This window comes from Helianthus annuus, chromosome 6, assembly GCF_002127325.2.
Source record: "Helianthus annuus cultivar XRQ/B chromosome 6, HanXRQr2.0-SUNRISE, whole genome shotgun sequence".
Taxonomy (NCBI): Eukaryota; Viridiplantae; Streptophyta; class Magnoliopsida; order Asterales; family Asteraceae; genus Helianthus; species Helianthus annuus.
Window position 1 is genome coordinate 53,863,811 of NC_035438.2, and position 17,008 is coordinate 53,880,818.

At 42.9% G+C, this 17,008-nt stretch overlaps 1 protein-coding gene and 1 non-coding gene across 2 annotated transcripts; both read right to left on the bottom strand.

Moving 5' to 3' along the window:
• Positions 1-1,160: 1,160 nt before the first annotated feature.
• LOC118479561 lies at positions 1,161-5,299 on the bottom strand. Its single transcript, XM_035974139.1, has 3 exons — positions 4,664-5,299; positions 3,980-4,553; positions 1,161-1,168 (listed from the first exon to the last, which is right to left on the bottom strand). Exons 1-3 carry the CDS (start codon positions 5,297-5,299, stop codon positions 1,161-1,163), a joined length of 1,218 nt encoding a protein of 405 aa, XP_035830032.1.
• A 5,845-nt stretch (positions 5,300-11,144) lies between these two features.
• Positions 11,145-11,250, bottom strand: LOC118480028. Its single transcript, XR_004861669.1, has one exon. It is a non-coding gene; the product is annotated as a small nucleolar RNA R71 (small nucleolar RNA).
• Between the last annotated feature and the right edge of the window lie 5,758 nt (positions 11,251-17,008).

Sequence of the window (17,008 nt, forward strand, 5' to 3'; positions counted from 1 at the left end):
GCTGTTCGATCGGACGGCTGTTCGATCGGACGGCTGTCCGATCGGGTTGCCGCTCGATCGGGCGACCCTTGTTCTTGTTTAAGATGTTTGTAAAATCTCCATGTTTCTAGATTAACGGTGACGGCACGACACGTATCGAGACAACGGTAAGACCCTTTAGCACCCAAAACTCCGATTGAGTGGGAATCACCCCCGTTCGATCAGTCGTTTGTTTCTAATGGGTTTATGTCGAAATCCGTTGCCATGCTCATCTTTTACCGGTAGGAACCAGATCAGTACCAACTCTAGACTAGTTATCAGATCTACAGTTAGTTTAGACCTGATTTCCATCGAATAAAGTAAAAGTTTTGAGAAAAAGATGAAGATACTCAAGTTTTATAGGAAAAAGTCTAGATTTAGGTTAGATTTAGTGTAAAAACGCATGAATCATCTTAGATCTGAGCTAGATCTTGCCTAGAATGACTTCACATGTCAGTTTGTACAAACCTCCATGATGACATCACCCTCAAGAACTCAGATCCGAGAGATTTCACGGTGAAAAGTGTGATTTCAAGTGAGAATCAAGTAGAGAATGATGTGTAGATCAAGAAAGTACAAGAATCTAGCCTAAAACGTACCGAAATCAGCAAGAAAATGGAGGAGAAAGGTGTTTGTGCGTCTGAGTCGAGCAGGGATGTCACATCACTCAAAATGGTGATGTGACAGGTCTATTTATAGGGTGAGAGTGCATTAGGGCGGTGCTAGGTGGATAGGGTGGCTGGTCGTTCGAGTGGTCACCCGATCGGATGGCCACTCTGGCCAAATCCCTTCTTTCCGCGTTCCTGTCTTAGATTCATTTTGCGGGTTATATTTAGCGTTGCATTGCGTATAGTTTAGGTAAAGTATCTAGATTACATTACAAACCAAAAGTTTCCAAGTTTCATAGATTCCGCCACTGACAAGGCTCCCGTCTCTCATTTAACCAAGAATCAACTTTCACAAGTCTAAGGAGTCAAGCACCAAATAAGTTTCAAGAGTCAAGAATCAAGAGTCCAAGTATCAAGTATCAAGAATCATAAAGAATCTAGTGTCCATAGTATCAAGAATCAAGAGTCTAGATTAAGTATCAAGAGTCAAGTATCTAGATTAAGTATCAAGTCTCATAGTTTTAGTGTCAAGAATCAAGCACCTAGAATAAAGAATCAAGCGTCATAGTATCAAGCATCAATTATCAATACGATTCATGCCAAAAGTATCAAAGTATCCACATCACATAACTACAGGGACTATAATTGACAATAGGTAAAAGTTTAGGGACTGATCTTGCCAAGAGCCTAAAGTTTAGGGACGTTGGGCGTTACAGTCTCCCTCCTTTAGGAGATTTCGTCCCCGAAATATTAGAAGAAGACTGCTCGAAGAGATGCGGGTACTTGGCCTTCATATCGCTTTTCAACTCCCAAGTGAATGCGGCACCACGCTTTCCTTCCCATCGAACCTTGACAATGGGAATTTTGTTACGCCTCAGACGCTTGACAGTTTGATCCATGATTTCGACCGGTTTCTCCACAAACTGAACAGCTTCGTTTATTTGCAAGTCTTCAAGGGGAACCTGCAGTCCCTCGTTGGCTAGGCATTTCCGTATGTTAGATACGTGGAACACTGGATGCACGTTGTTTAGCTCTTGTGGCAAGTCGAGTCTGTACGCCACCTTGCCAATCCTTTCAAGTATCACGAAAGGACCCACGTAGCGAGGAGCGATCTTTCCCTTCTTCCCAAAATGAATTACTCCCTTCCAGGGAGATACCTTGAGTAGAACCTGATCACCAACAGCAAATTCCAGAGGCTTCCGCCTATTATCAGCATTGTTCTTTTGTCTGCTCCTAGCCTTGATCAAGTTGCCACGGATCTGAAGAATCTTATCCGTTGTCTCTTGAACAATCTCAGGGCCAGTGAACTGCTTTTCCCCAACCTCATGCCAGCTGAGAGGAGATCGGCATTTTCGCCCATATAAAGCTTCGAAAGGAGCCATCTGAATACTGGAATGGTAGCTATTGTTGTACGAGAATTCTATCAATGGTAAATGTACATCCCGGTTACCACCAAAGTCGATGACACAAGAACGGAGCATATCTTCAAGGGTTTGGATGGTACGCTCGGTCTGTCCATCCGTCTGCGGATGAAAGGCTGTGCTAAGATTCAAGTGCGAACCCATAGCGGACTGAAACGTTTGCCAAAGACGCGAAGTAAAACGACCATCACGGTCTGAGATTATGTCAAGAGGTATGACATGACGGCATATAATCTCATCAGTATAGACTCGAGCAAGTTTCTCCACTCTGTAATCTTCACGAATAGGAAGAAAGTGAGCGGATTTGGTCAAACGATTAATAATCACCCAGATACTACCGTGACCTTTAGAGGTACGAGGTAGCTTAGTAATAAAGTCCATAGCGATACAATCCCACTTCCAGACAGGGATTTCGGGTTGTTCTTAAGAGTCCAGAAGGATGCTGGTGTTCAACCTTTACCTTCGAACAAGTAAGGCACTTAGACACATATACAGCAATGTCCCTCTTCATGCCAGGCCACCAATAAGTCGTACGCAGATCCTGGTACATCTTATCGGCACCTGGATGGATAGAGTAACGGGATTTGTGAGCCTCGGTCATAATGAGCTCACGGAGGTTATCGCGATCTGGCACCCAGATGCGATTTAGATAGTACTGAAGACCATCAGATTTAGTTTTGAGCTGATTCACATTAGCACCATGTACTTCAACAGTTAAACTTCCTTCATTTGCTGACGAAAACTGAGCTTCACAAATACAAGCATGCAGATCACTAGAGATACGAATAGCCTTGAAATGGGTCTTACAACTAAGGGCGTCGCTACTACATTCGCCTTGCCTGGATGGTAGTGAATTTCGCAATCATAGTCGTTAAGCAATTCCACCCAACGTCTCTGTCGCATGTTCAGCTCTTTTTAGTCAAAGATATGTTGAAGGCTCCTATGGTCGGTGAAGACCACACACTTAGTACCATAAAGGTAGTGTCGCCAGATCTTTAACGCAAAAATAACCGCACCAAGCTCCAGATCGTGTGTAGTATAGTTCTTCTCATGTACTTTGAGCTGACGAGAGGCATAGGCAATAACCTTGTCCCGCTGCATGAGTACACAGCCCAATCCACGGTTCGAGGCATCACAATATACCACAAAATCGTCGTTGCCATCAGGTAGAGTTAACACAGGAGCATTACACAAAAGGTTCTTAAGAGTTTGAAAGGATTCCTCTTGTTCAGGACCCCAAACAAAAGGTTTCTCCTTTTGGGTTAGCGTAGTAAGAGGAACAGCGATTTTAGAAAAATCTGCGATGAATCGGCGGTAATAACCCGCCAATCCTAGAAAAGAACGAATCTCAAACACGGATTTAGGCGTACACCAATTCTTCACTACCTCAATCTTAGAAGGGTCAACATGAATACCCTGACTACTAACAATATGACCAAGAAATTGCACTTCATCAATCCAAAACTCACACTTAGAAAATTTAGCATACAGACGTTCACCACGTAGAAGTTCAAGCATAAGACGTAGATGGCGAGCATGATCAGCTTTAGACTTAGAATAAATAAGAATATCATCAATGAAGACTATCACAAAATGATCCAAATAGGGTTTACAAACACGATTCATAAGGTCCATAAACACTGCAGGTGTGTTGGTCAAGCCAAAAGGCATGACTACGAACTCGTAGTGCCCATATCGAGTACGAAACGCAGTCTTAGGAATATCATCTTCGAGGACACGTAGTTGATGATATCCCGAACGTAGGTCAATCTTAGAGAAATAGGACGCGCCTTGTAGTTGATCAAATAGGTCATCGATACAAGGAAGCGGATAACGATTCTTCACGGTAAAGTTCACGATAGTCGATACACATACGGTAGGAACCATCCTTCTTCTTGACGAATAAAGCGGGAGCACCCCACGGGGAGGTACTTAGACGAATGAAACCCTTATCGATTAACTCCTGAAGTTGACTAGATAATTCTTGCATCTCAGAAGGTGCAAGATGGTAAGGAGCCCTGGCGACAGGAGTCGCACCAGGTACAAGATCAATACGAAAGTCAACGGATCTGGGAGGAGGAAGACCAGGAAGATCTTCAGGAAAGACATCAGTGAAGTCACACACCACTGGAACGTCGCTTATTTTCTTCCCCTTGCCCTTTTGTTCCACCACGTGGACCAAGAAGGCAGGGTTCTGTTTACGTAAGCTTCTGCTCGCTTGTGTGCATGACATCAATCTCAATCTCTTTGAAGGTCGGTCTCCATAGACGATCAAAGTATCACCAGAGGGAAGAGGAAGGCGAACAAGTTTCTCATGACAAACAATCTCAGCATGGTTCTTACGCAACCAGTCCATACCGATAATAAAATCAAAGCTACCCAACCGCATGCATATAAGATCAACAGAGAAGACGTGATCGTTAAGAATCAAGGAACAATCACGCACGATAGAATTTACAAGAATCGACTTACCATTGGCGACTTCAACAGAGAACGACTCAGGTAACTTGGAGTGTGCACAGTTTATCAAAGACTCAAATTCCACGGACACAAAGCTTTTATCGGCACCAGTATCAAATAGAATCGAAGAATATAGGTTATTAACAAGGAACATACCATTGACAACGTCATTGTCATTTCGAGCCTGATTTGCATTGAGGTTGAACGCTCTCCACGAGCGGCTGGCTGCTGGTCCTGGTTCAGCTGAGGACACTGGTTATGGAGGTGGGTAGTATCTCCACACTTATAGCATGCACGAACAGCGTTGACTGGCTTGGGATTCTGCAGAGGTGCTGGAGGTGCAGGTAGAGCTGCCTGAGCTGAGGCTTGCTGAGCTTGCTGTGCAGGGTTAGCTTGACGACAGTAGGGATTCGTGTGACCATAGCGATTACAGTTGGTGCACAGACGACATGCAGAAATGGCAGGATGATGGTAGTTGCAGGTTGCACACTTGGGATGAGACCCAGTGTATTGCTTCTTAGCTTCGGGAGCAGCAGGGTTAGTAGCAGCAGTAGTAGGAGCAGGTTTAGCAGTAGGGTTTGCAGCAGGAGTAATAGCATTACATCCGGATCCCTGAGCTTTCTTTTTATTGTTCTTGCCGCCGCCTGACTGCTGGGTAACTTGATTCGCAGACTTGGACGGGGCAGGAGTAGCGAACTGTTTATCACGCACACAATTGCTGTTCAAACTTGCTGCCAAACGATAGACTTCTTCAATAGTTTGCAGTTGAGCTGCTTCAATAGAATCACGCATAGCAGGGGGTAGACCATTGATGTACTTGGTTATCATTCGCTTAGGAGTCGAAACTAAGTGAGGAACGATAAGACTCAGCTGCTTAAAGCGGATAGTATAAGCCAGGTTATCATCACCAACCTACTTCAGATGCCAAAACTCTTCTTCAAGCTTCAATTGTTCATGAGGAGGGCAGAACTCAAGCATCATTAGTTCTCGCACCTCGGCCCATGGAAGAGCATAGGCTTCTTCATTTGAACGGACGTTTCTCTCATTCGACCACCACTCCAACGCTCTGCCTTGAAACATTCCAGTTGCACTCCTAGTCTTCAAGTGGTCTGGACACTCGCTGTTAATAAAGGTAACCTCGATGCTGCCGAACCACTCGAGCATACCAGTCACCCCATCACTGCCCGTGAAAGACTTAGGGTTGCAAGAGATGAAATGCTTATAGTTGAACTTAGTAGGCTTTTGCTTCTCGGCCTTTGAGTCCACAGAGGATGGAGGAGTGTTTGATCCTTGGAGGTCAGAGACGATCGTTGGCACGACTCGGGCAATCTGGTCGGCCATGAATGGCATCATCTTTTTCTGAGACTTCTCTCTGGATTTCCGGAGAGTGTCGGATAGCTTTCGATAAGACATCCTAAAGATCCAATAAGAGGATCGTATAAGTCTAAATTAGCATAAGTCATCATAGATTCACGCATAGTAGACAACGACTCAAGATTCACAAGATTCTCATAGATACCGCAAACCCACGACCTTCGCATGGCGCGTCGTACGGAGTTTGGCAACAAGTCAGAAGCGCTTATATATAGGAAGTACCAGCGGCGTATCCACCACGCTTCGGGCACATTGCTTCCACCCCGCACTCGGCGTCATGTTATGTGTCGCAATTGCCAAACAATACACTCATCATTATCACAATACACACGTAGACTAAACCAATGGATTCCAATAGATTACACATTACATTCTACTACCCTCACATGGCATGTTGTACGAAGCTTGGCAGTATGTCAGAAGCGCTTATATATAGGAAGTACCAGCGGCGTATCCACCACGCTTCGGACACAATACTTCCACCTCGTACTCTATGTCATGTTCACATGTCGGCATCCACACTCATCCTAGATCAATCCAAATAGATTCAAATAGTCTCAAGTAGATTCCAATAGATTTTAATAGTTTCGATGGATCCCCTTAGATTCAATAGATTTAATAGACTTCAATAGATTCGATAGACTCAATAGACTCCAATAGATTCAATAGTTTCCCATAGACTCCAAATAGATTCAGTAGATTCAATAGTCTCCAATAGATTCAATAGTTTCACATAGATCCGTGTTAACAATCCATAAACAACGAAATCCCGCATGGCACGTGTTATAAAACTTCGGCAACATGATGGAAGCACTTATATATAGGAAGTACCAGCGGCGTATCCACCATACTTCAATCATGCCACTTCCGTCTCGTCGTCGGTGTCATGCCTCGTTAACCACCGCTTTCGATTCCACCATTTCTCAAAACATAGTTTAACCAGATAGATTTAACCACATAGGTTAACAAGGTAGATTCAATCACTCAAACCTGAGCTTACAAACCCACGAATTTCACTTAGCGCGTGGTACGAAGGTTTGGTAGCATGCCAGAAACGCTTATATATAGGAAGTACCAGCGGCGTATCCACCACGCTTTGGACATGCCACTTTCCCCCTCGTCTTCGGCGCTAGGCTACATTTCGTATTTTGTTTCTCCATCCACACATACGTAGCTTACATGTAGATTACACATAGATTACACATACGTAGCTTACACATAGATTACACATACGTAGCTTACACATAGATTTCACGAGAGTACACGATAGATTTCTCATAAGTTTCTCGTGGAATACACGAATAGACCTTCCATAGCTTTAGAATTCCATACCGGACACTAAATTTCGCATGGCACTTGGTACGAAAGTTGGTAACATGCCAGAAACGCTTATATATAGGAAGTACCAGCGGCGTATCCACCACGTTTCAGACACGTCACTTTCCCCTCGTATTCCATGTCATGTTACATCTAGTGTCTGACAATCACATTATCACATGGATTGCACATAGAATAAAACTTCACAATTTTAGTTTGATCTGAGATTAGAATTTATTCTTTAGATTGCGGACAACGTGTGATTCGTGTAAAAGCATACCAAATGATCGAAGGATCAAGTTTAAAACCACGTGCATAAAGCCGAGATGACATAAAAGCAAGATAGGCTCATAAAACATAGGATTGTTCCGGGTAGAGGAACGGTGACTAACCAAAGTGATTCGAACCCCTTTCGAATTTAGGTAGCGTGTCTCGACTTACTTAGATAAATACGTCATCGATGTTAGGCCTACGATATTTGTCCTTTTGGTCATTTCACGTACTTGATTGATCGGAAGTTACGAGACTTTGGCGAGACATGAAAATCAAAGAATGGGACTAGTTATCAAGATTTGAGCTTCACCTCTAACTTGACAACATCGTTTTCTAACAGCGTTGGTACTCATCCGCAGATAAGACCGACTAGAATAATATGGAGATTTTCCATCAAGGTTTGGATGTCACTCCTGACTTGAGGGTGAATCTCGTGCAAAATACAAACACTGATCAAGAGGGTTTCCAAAGCATCAAGTGTATATTGTATCAGCCTTCGGAAAGGCATGTAAATTTAATAGGGAAATGTGCTGCTAGGAAGCAGATACGGTAGAATACATAAGTTTTAAACAACAAATAAGAGTCAAGAGTCCTAGAACTATAGACTAGGGCAAGTATTCCTACTTATCCTAATTCCCTATAGTTATGGCTTTGATACCAATCTGTCACACCCCAACCGATGGCGGAAACATCGGGGTGCGAGCACTAAGCGTTCAGATTGCTCATGAGGTTCCATAACACTATTCGTTTCAATAGGAATTAGATCAAATTTATCATAACGTTTTCTAAAAGCAAACACAACCAACACAAGTAGCGAATACAGACCAAAACGAATATTGTTCAAATTGTTCAAAAGATTCTAAGTTAACTAAGCGACGTTTCTAAGCATCTCCTAGCTGAATTCCATGCATTTCCAAGCATCCTATCAGCCTGCAACATGTATTAAAATATCAATACAAAAGTATTGGCGAGTATACAAGTTTGATAATAGAATAATAGATTAAAACAACTCATATCCATAATGTAAACAATAAAATAGTTTCAGCCGTGCTAGTGTCGCAGTCCATGCAGTGATAGCACAATTATCCCGATGCTTTGGTGTTTACCCAAGACTCAAGGAAAACTAGAATCCTCCTAACAATACCCCCCCCCCTGACGGGTGGTCCTTTGGACAACCCTTAAGCGTGTTAAAATATGAAATAATCCTCCAATTAGCCGTGTAATTATCTTGAATTAGATGACTACGATGCTTATGTTTCAGGTACGAATTAGGAGCTAAAAGATGGATCAAAGGCAGCTTTTGAAGGTTTTGGTGGAAAACGGGTCAAGAGGAGAACAACAGAATAACAAAGAATTGAAGACAGCCAAGCACCGTAAATTACGGTTCTACCCTAATTTACGGTGGTCCATTTTCCACTTGATTCTGCACCGTAACACAGGCTTGCTCCACCGTAACAACTTGATGTCCACCGTAAATTACGGTGGAGCCGTGATTTACGGTGGAGCCTGAACGGAAATTTGTAACTGCCATGTTTTAATCGGTTTTGGGGTGTCTTTTGGACTTATTCTCATCATTGACGGTTCTTGGACACTTTGGGGGCGAATTTGGAGCACTAGCTTGTTTTGTGAACATTTCCAATCATTCGGTTTGTGTTTTTAATTTGCATGAACATTAGATTGATGTTGATGATGATTCACTGAGCCATGTCCGGCTAAACTCTTCGGTGATCATCCTAGGTGAATGTTTCTAAGACTTTTGTGTGTTTAATTTCTGCATTTCTAGAATGATATCTTGCGTTGCTTGAATGTCATGGTGTATGTTTGATTGTTTGTAGTGTGTTAATCAGTATTACAATTTCTAGTCTCGATCGTACGTTCTTGGTGCCGTTGGTAACCGAGATATCACGGGAAGGGTTAGGGTTGGTTATTGGTTAATAGGTCATCGGGAAACAACCTCGCGTTATCTAATCCGAGTACTTTGTTCCCTTTTATCACTTCAGTCACATATACACGAGTTATGTCTATGTAACTCTTTCTAGTGAAATTGCACACAACTGTTTAAAGAAACTGAAACCTAGGGTGATCATTGCTCTCTCCTAATTGTTTAAAACCAACTTTGATTTGACTTAGTTCTTAATTTAGTTTTCTAAAAACAACAATCCACAATCTTGAACTTTAATTTTCTGCAATTTAGTTTAATTTTAGTTTAAATACAAAGCTATACAATCAACACATTTTCCACATACTCCCTGAGTTCGATACCCTACTACCGCTAACTACAGTTGTTTAGGGATTAAATTTGCGTGACCCACGACATCACGTCAAATTTTGGCGCCGTTGCCGGGGAGTAGTGCGCAACGTGTGTTAGTTTAATAGTTTTGTTTGTTATTTTCGGGTTTACGCTGGTTGTGTTTAGTGTGCAGGTACTTCAGGTGTATGCATACTAGAGGCTCTCAAAGGTCATCACCGCTATCGTTTGATCCGGAAATTGAAAGAACGCTACGACAAAACCGAGTTTTAGTGAGAGAAAACAAAATCATTGGTTCACCCACTTCACCCATTACACCGAGAAACATCATGGCTGATTCTCAGATACCACCTACAACCAGTCAAACAACCTCATCCTTTATACCTACTTCCACCCAACCATCACCAAACACTACATTACCTAATACCACTGCTGGATTTACACCAACCAACTCCACTCAACCAATAACCACTCAAACTGAGCCTACCATCACTTACGATCCATCCACCACAATCCCACCATTATCTCACTTCTTTCCCCCAACTACGGGTCAGTCATCATCTACCTTCACAATTGCACCCAATTCAACTGTTGTGCATACTACTTCATCTTTTAGACCACAACAACAACAGTCGGGTTTTCAGTATTCGACCATTCCATTTGGGCAAACTTCAGGAATTCAAGGGGGTGGTTATGATGAGGGATTCGAAGACTTTGAGGGGTATGAAGATGATGGGTACGGTTATGGAGATTATGGTGATCAAGGGGATTTTGGGTATGTTCAAAGTCAATCTCAAGGGATGGCGAGTGTTGGTGGAATGCAACAACAACAACTTATACCGCAACACATTCGGCCAAGACCACAAGGGCCAACAATCCAACAACCTATTCCATTGCAACAAGTTAGGCCACAACATGTATACCCACAATTTCAAAGGCCAAATCAATACCCACCGATGCCCCAACAACCAATTGCACCACAAGGGCCTATACCAAGACCAATGGGTCCTATTCGTCCAAGGGGTCGATTGGGTGTTCCAAGAAGGCATCTTAGGGAACAAGCAAGGGGAATAGAGGCACATTTCAGGCCAATCATTACTCAAAACCCTTCACCGGTGGTTATCCCTCACAACAACCAAGGGAGAACTTTTGAAGTAAGAACAAACTCGTTGCAAAGTTTACCGAAGTATAAAGGGTTAGCAACGGAGGAGCCGTATTTCCATCTAGAGGCCTATGACTCAATTTGCAACACTTTTGGGAGTCAAGGTTTTTCGGCCGATGAAGTCAAGTTAGTCTTATTTCAGTTTTCTTTGGAGGATAAGGCAAAGAAGTGGTTCTACACTTTGCCTTCGGCATCAATATATACATGGGGGGAGATGCAACAAACCTTTTTGGATGAATTCTACACCGCCCAAAAGACCAATGATGCGCGGAAGGGATTGAGAAGCTTTCAACAACAACACGGTGAGATGTTCCATGAGGCGTTTGAGCGTTTTAACATGATGATTAAAAACTGCCCTCATCATGGAATTGAGTTATGGGAGTTGATGAACGCCTTTCATGAGGGGTTGAGTGCCGAAGACGCACGTGATCTAATGTCTATCACCGGAGGGACGTTTGGAACGAATTATGAGAATGAAGATTGGGAGTTTTTGGAAAGCATGGCAACTACATCAAAAAGGAAGGCACAAGCTTCAAGGAGAGCCCGACCAACCACTAACCGACCACAAGTGCACGCCATAGATGATGGTAATGTTCAAACCACTAACCAAATATATAATGTGTGTGCTTTGTGTAATGAAATAGGTCATGCGGATGAAAATTGCCAAGGAATGTTGGAAGGGCAATACGAGGAAGTCAATGCGGTTCAAGGTCAAGGTCAAGGAGGAGGTGGTAGGAATTACAACAACATGAATTCCAACACCTACCACCCCGGATTGAGAAACCATCCGAACTTTAGATATGGGAACCCGTCAAATCAAGCGAACCCGAATTTCCAAGGTAGCCAAGGCAATTTTGGTTCACGGCCATCTTACAATAATCAAGGTGGGTACCGAGGCGGGAATAACCAAGGGTATCAAAAACAATACCAAACGGGTCAAGAACAAGGGGGACTTTCGGGTGGAAACGAGGTGATGGAGATGCTAAAGAGCATGCAAATGGAGATGCAAAAACGGAACCAACTAGACGAAGTGCGAATGCAAAAAGACGAGGTTCGTGATAAAAGCATCCAGTCACTAACGACTCAAATGGGGCAATTAGCAACCGATGTGGCGGAACTAAAGAAAGGTAAGGGTCAACTTCCAAGCGACACTAAGGTAAACCCTTCACATGGTTCGTCACGAGGTAATGTTAATATTAACCATGTTAGTGTTCTAAGAAGTGGGAAAGAGTTTAAGGCCAATTTGTCACCCGAATTGGTCGAGGGGGTGGTTGAGGATATCACGGGAATGGAAAGTGATGATGAACTTTCACCGGTTAAACCAAAAGAACCAATTAATAACAAACCGGGTTTGGGTGAAAGTGAAAAGAATGAAAAAAGTGAGGGTGAACCGAGTCAAGTTCCATTCCCATCGGCCTTACTTGACCCGGGAAAGAAAAATTTTATTGTGTCAAGAGGTCCTCAAAAAGAGGAAATGTGGGATATGTTCAAACAAGTTAAAATAAATCTCCCACTCCTTGATGCAATAAAACAAGTTCCTGCTTATGCAAAATTCTTAAAAGAATTATGTACACAAAAAAGGCAAAACAAGAAAAAAGTGCCTAAGCGGGTGGATTTAACCGGGCAAGTGAGTGCGGTGTTGAATGGGGAGCTTCCTCCTAAGCTCCAAGATCCGGGCACGCCATTGATTAATGTACAAGTGGGTAATTTTCAAATGGCTAAGGCGTTGCTAGATCTGGGAGCCGGAGTTAGCATTTTACCGGGGGGCTTATACGACCAATATGACTTTGGTCCATTAGCAAGGGTGGAGACGACGGTTGTTTTGGCCGATTTGTCTCATAAGTTGCCTCGGGGTATGGTTCAAAATGTTATTGTTAAAATTGATGAGTTTTATTACCCGGTGGACTTCTTAGTTTTGGACTACTCATCGGCGGACCCTAAACAACAACAAAACATAATTTTGGGTCGGCCATTTTTAAGCACCGCACATGCTATTATCGATTGTAGATTTGGTACGGTTGATATGGCATTTGGAAATCGAAAAATGCGTTTGAATGTTTTTACTAACAATTCTAATGCTAACGGTGTTGATGAGTGTTTTATGGCAGACATAGTAGATGGATGCAACCCGCATGAGTATGAGGAGGATGGATTGGATATTTGCCTGTGTGACTTTTCTGAATAGGTACATGCTTATGCACTACGGGTTGAAGAGGAAGCACAAGATGTGATGGCGATGAAAGAAGGTAGACCACCATGGACCCATCAATTCGAGGGTCTACCGGTGGAAATCGATTCGGGTACAAAACCATCGTTGGAGGAACCACCAAAGTTAGAGCTCAAGGACTTGCCGGGCCACTTGAAGTACGTATTTTTAGGGGATAATGACACTTTGCCGGTCATTATTGCCTCTAATTTGGAAGTGGCACAAGAGCAAGCCTTGATGGAGGTGTTAAAAGCGAACAAGGGTGCTATTGGATGGACGATTGCCGATCTCAAAGGAATTAGTCCATCCATCGTCATGCACAAAATTATCACAACCGAAGATGCCAAACCGACACGAGAAGCTCAAAGGCGGTTGAACCCGAACCTAAGGGAGGGAGTAAAAAAGAGGTAATTAAATGGTTGGATGCGGGAATCATCTATCCGATTTCGGATAGTGCTTGGGTGAGTCCCACCCAAGTTGTGCCTAAGAAGGCCGGCATTCAAGTAGTCAAGGATGAAAGTGGTGAACAAATTGCCACCCGACCGGTTACCGGATGGCGGGTGTGTATTGACTACCGAAAATTGAATGCCGCCACTTCTAAGGACCATTTCCCGCTACCTTTTATTGACCAAATTATTGAAAAATTGTCGGGTCAAAAGTATTATTGCTTCTTAGATGGGTATTCGGGTTATAATCAAATTGCCATACACCCGGATGACCAACACAAGACCACCTTCACATGCCCATATGGCACCTTTGCCTTTAGGCGAATGCCATTTGGTTTGTGTAATGCTCCGGCAACTTTTCAACGATGTATGATGAGTATTTTCTCGGACATGGTTGGAGAGTCGCTCGAAGTATTCATGGATGATTTCTCCATTTTTGGCACTACTTTTGATGCTTGTCTCAACGAATTGCAAAAGGTTTTGAAAAGGTGCGTTGAGAAAAATTTAGTGCTAAGTTGGGAGAAAAGTCATTTCATGGTGCAAGAGGGCATTGTGTTGGGACATGTGATTTCGGAAAGAGGGATGGAGGTGGATAAGGCAAAGGTACGGGTAATTTCATCGTTGCCACCTCCTAAAAATGTTAAGGGTGTACGGTCATTCTTGGGACAAGCGGGTTTTTATCGACGTTTCATTAAGGGTTTTAGTGTTATCACCAAACCCTTATGCAATTTGTTATTAAAAGATGTCCCGTTTGACTTTACTAATGAGTGCATGCAAGCTTTTACTGTTTTGAAGGAACATTTGGTCAAAGCGCCTATCTTGCAACCACCTGACTGGTCAAAGCCGTTCGAGATAATGTGTGATGCAAGTGATACCACTATTGGTGCAGTTTTGGGTCAACGGGTTGACAAGAAGCCGGTGGTTATTTACTATGCAAGCAAAACTTTATCCGAAGCGCAACTTAACTACACCACAACCGAGAAGGAGTTACTAGCGGTGGTGTATGCTTTGGATAAGTTTCGCTCGTATATTTGGGGAAGCAAGGTAGTAGTTTACTCGGATCATAGTGCGGTTCGGTACTTGATGGAGAAAAAGGATGCAAAGCCGCGGTTGATTCGATGGGTCTTATTGTTACAAGAGTTTGATCTTGAAATCCGAGACAAAAAGGGATGTGAGAATGTTGTTGCGGATCATTTGTCCCGAATCCCGTTGGAAGGTGTAGATGATGCAAGTGAAATCAATGAACGGTTCCCCGATGAACAATTGTTGGCCGTTTCTACTTATGTTGCCCCTTGGTATGCTCATTACGTTAACTATTTGGCCAAAGGTGCGATCCCAAATCATTGGACTAAGAAGAGACGACAACAGTTTTCTAGTCAAGTGAAGCAATATATATGGGACGAACCCGACTTGTTCAAAATTGGGGCCGACCAAGTGATAAGAAGATGTGTTCCCGAAACTGAAGTTTTAGAGATATTGACCCATGCTCATTCATCCGCATGTGGGGGCCATTTTAGTGGGAATAAGACAGGCTATCGGGTGTTATCGAGTGGGTTTTATTGGCCCACGATTTTCAAGGATGCTCGTGAGTATGCCCGAAATTGCATCAATTGTCAAAGAATGGGAAGCATTTCGAAACGTGATGAAATGCCGTTGCAACCAATTTTGGTAGTGGAGGTATTTGATGTTTGGGGAATAGACTTCATGGGTCCTTTCCCAAACTCAAATGGGTTTTTATACATATTGGTTGCGGTTGATTACGTGTCGAAATGGATTGAAGCTATTGCCACAAGGACCAACGATCATTCCGTTGTATGTAAGTTTGTGCAATCCAACATTTTTTCTCGTTTCGGTGTACCTCGGGTGATAATAAGTGATGGTGGTTCACATTACAAAAATTTCAATTTTGGAAAGTTGTTAAGGAGATATAGTGTGAATCACCGTGTGGCTACACCGTACCACCCGCAAACGAGTGGTCAAGTGGAGGTATCTAACCGCCAAATCAAAGAAATTCTAATGAAGACGGTTAGAACGGATAGGAAAGATTGGTCAAGCAAGCTTGATGACGCATTGTGGGCGTATCGCACGGCTTTCAAAACCCCACTTGATACCACTCCGTATCGAATGGTTTACGGGAAAGGATGTCATTTGCCTATGGAGTTGGCACATAGGGCATATTGGGCAATTAAAACAGTGAATGCGGACTATGATGAAGCGGGTCGGGCGAGGAAACTTCAACTGAATGAAATTGAAGAGATAAGGGACCAAGCGTATGAGTGTGCATCCGCATACAAAGACAAACTGAAAAAGGTTCATGATGCGAAGATAAAGAAGAAGAACTTTGAAGTGGGTCAAAAAGTGTGGTTATACAATTCAAGGTTGAAAATGTTCGCGGGGAAACTCAAGAGCAAGTGGATGGGCCCTTATGTTGTCCGACGAGTGGGAAGGTTCGGAGATGTTGACATTCAAGACGAGCGAACATTGAAACAACAAACGGTGAACGGTCACCGGTTAAAGCCGTATTTGGATGACAATGACATCAACAACTTGGAGCTTGACAAAGCGGGCTACATCTTACGCCCGGTCGAGGAGGAACAACCATAAAAGGCCCAGGTTTGGTGGTAGTGTACATAGTAGTTTCGTTTTGTTTTGTTTGTATAGTTGCACAATTGCCTTAGTTCCTCGAAGTCCGTGTTCGAAACAAGTGTGGGGATATTCGGGTTGCGAATTGCTCTTCCATTGTGTTGAGGACAACACGGGATTTTTGAGGGGGTAGGGTAATTTTTATAAGTTTTTTAAAAAAAAAAAAAAATCGAAAAACTTAAAAATCTAAAAAAAATTTGGTCACATAAATCTCAAGTTTTTGTCAAAATGTGAATGCCCAGCGATTACCGTAAATTACGGTAATACCGTAATTTACGGTGATGTTGAAAAAATTGTGACTTTTACGGTACAAACCTACTGGATTACGGAGAAGAATTGCCATTCAAGGTTTACCGTAAATTACGGTAGTGCCGTAATTTACGGTGGTGAATAAAAAGGTTGAGGCTTTACGGTATTTCTCTCCTGAGTTACGGTGCACATTTGGCATTCAGGTCTCACCGTAATTTACGGTGAGACCGTAAATTACGGTACGCGAAAAAAGTCTGTCGGTCGCTGGGATTCTGTATATACATAAAAAAAATAATAATAACAAAAATCGGAAACAAACAGGCCTGATCACGTGATTAAACCCTATCCACTCATTCACCTTCCACTTTTCCATTGTCATCTTCTTCCCTAAGAACTCACAAACCCCTTTCTTCTTCCATCTTCCTTCTCTCATAAAACCTTCAATCCTTGCCCAAATCAAGTGGGATTTTGGTCTAAATTGACTAATTTCTCACAAGCTTGGTGATTGTGAGGAGAAATTTCGGAGAAAACGCGATTTTGGGGGCAAAATTTGAAACCCTAATTCGAGATAATTTGGGGGTTT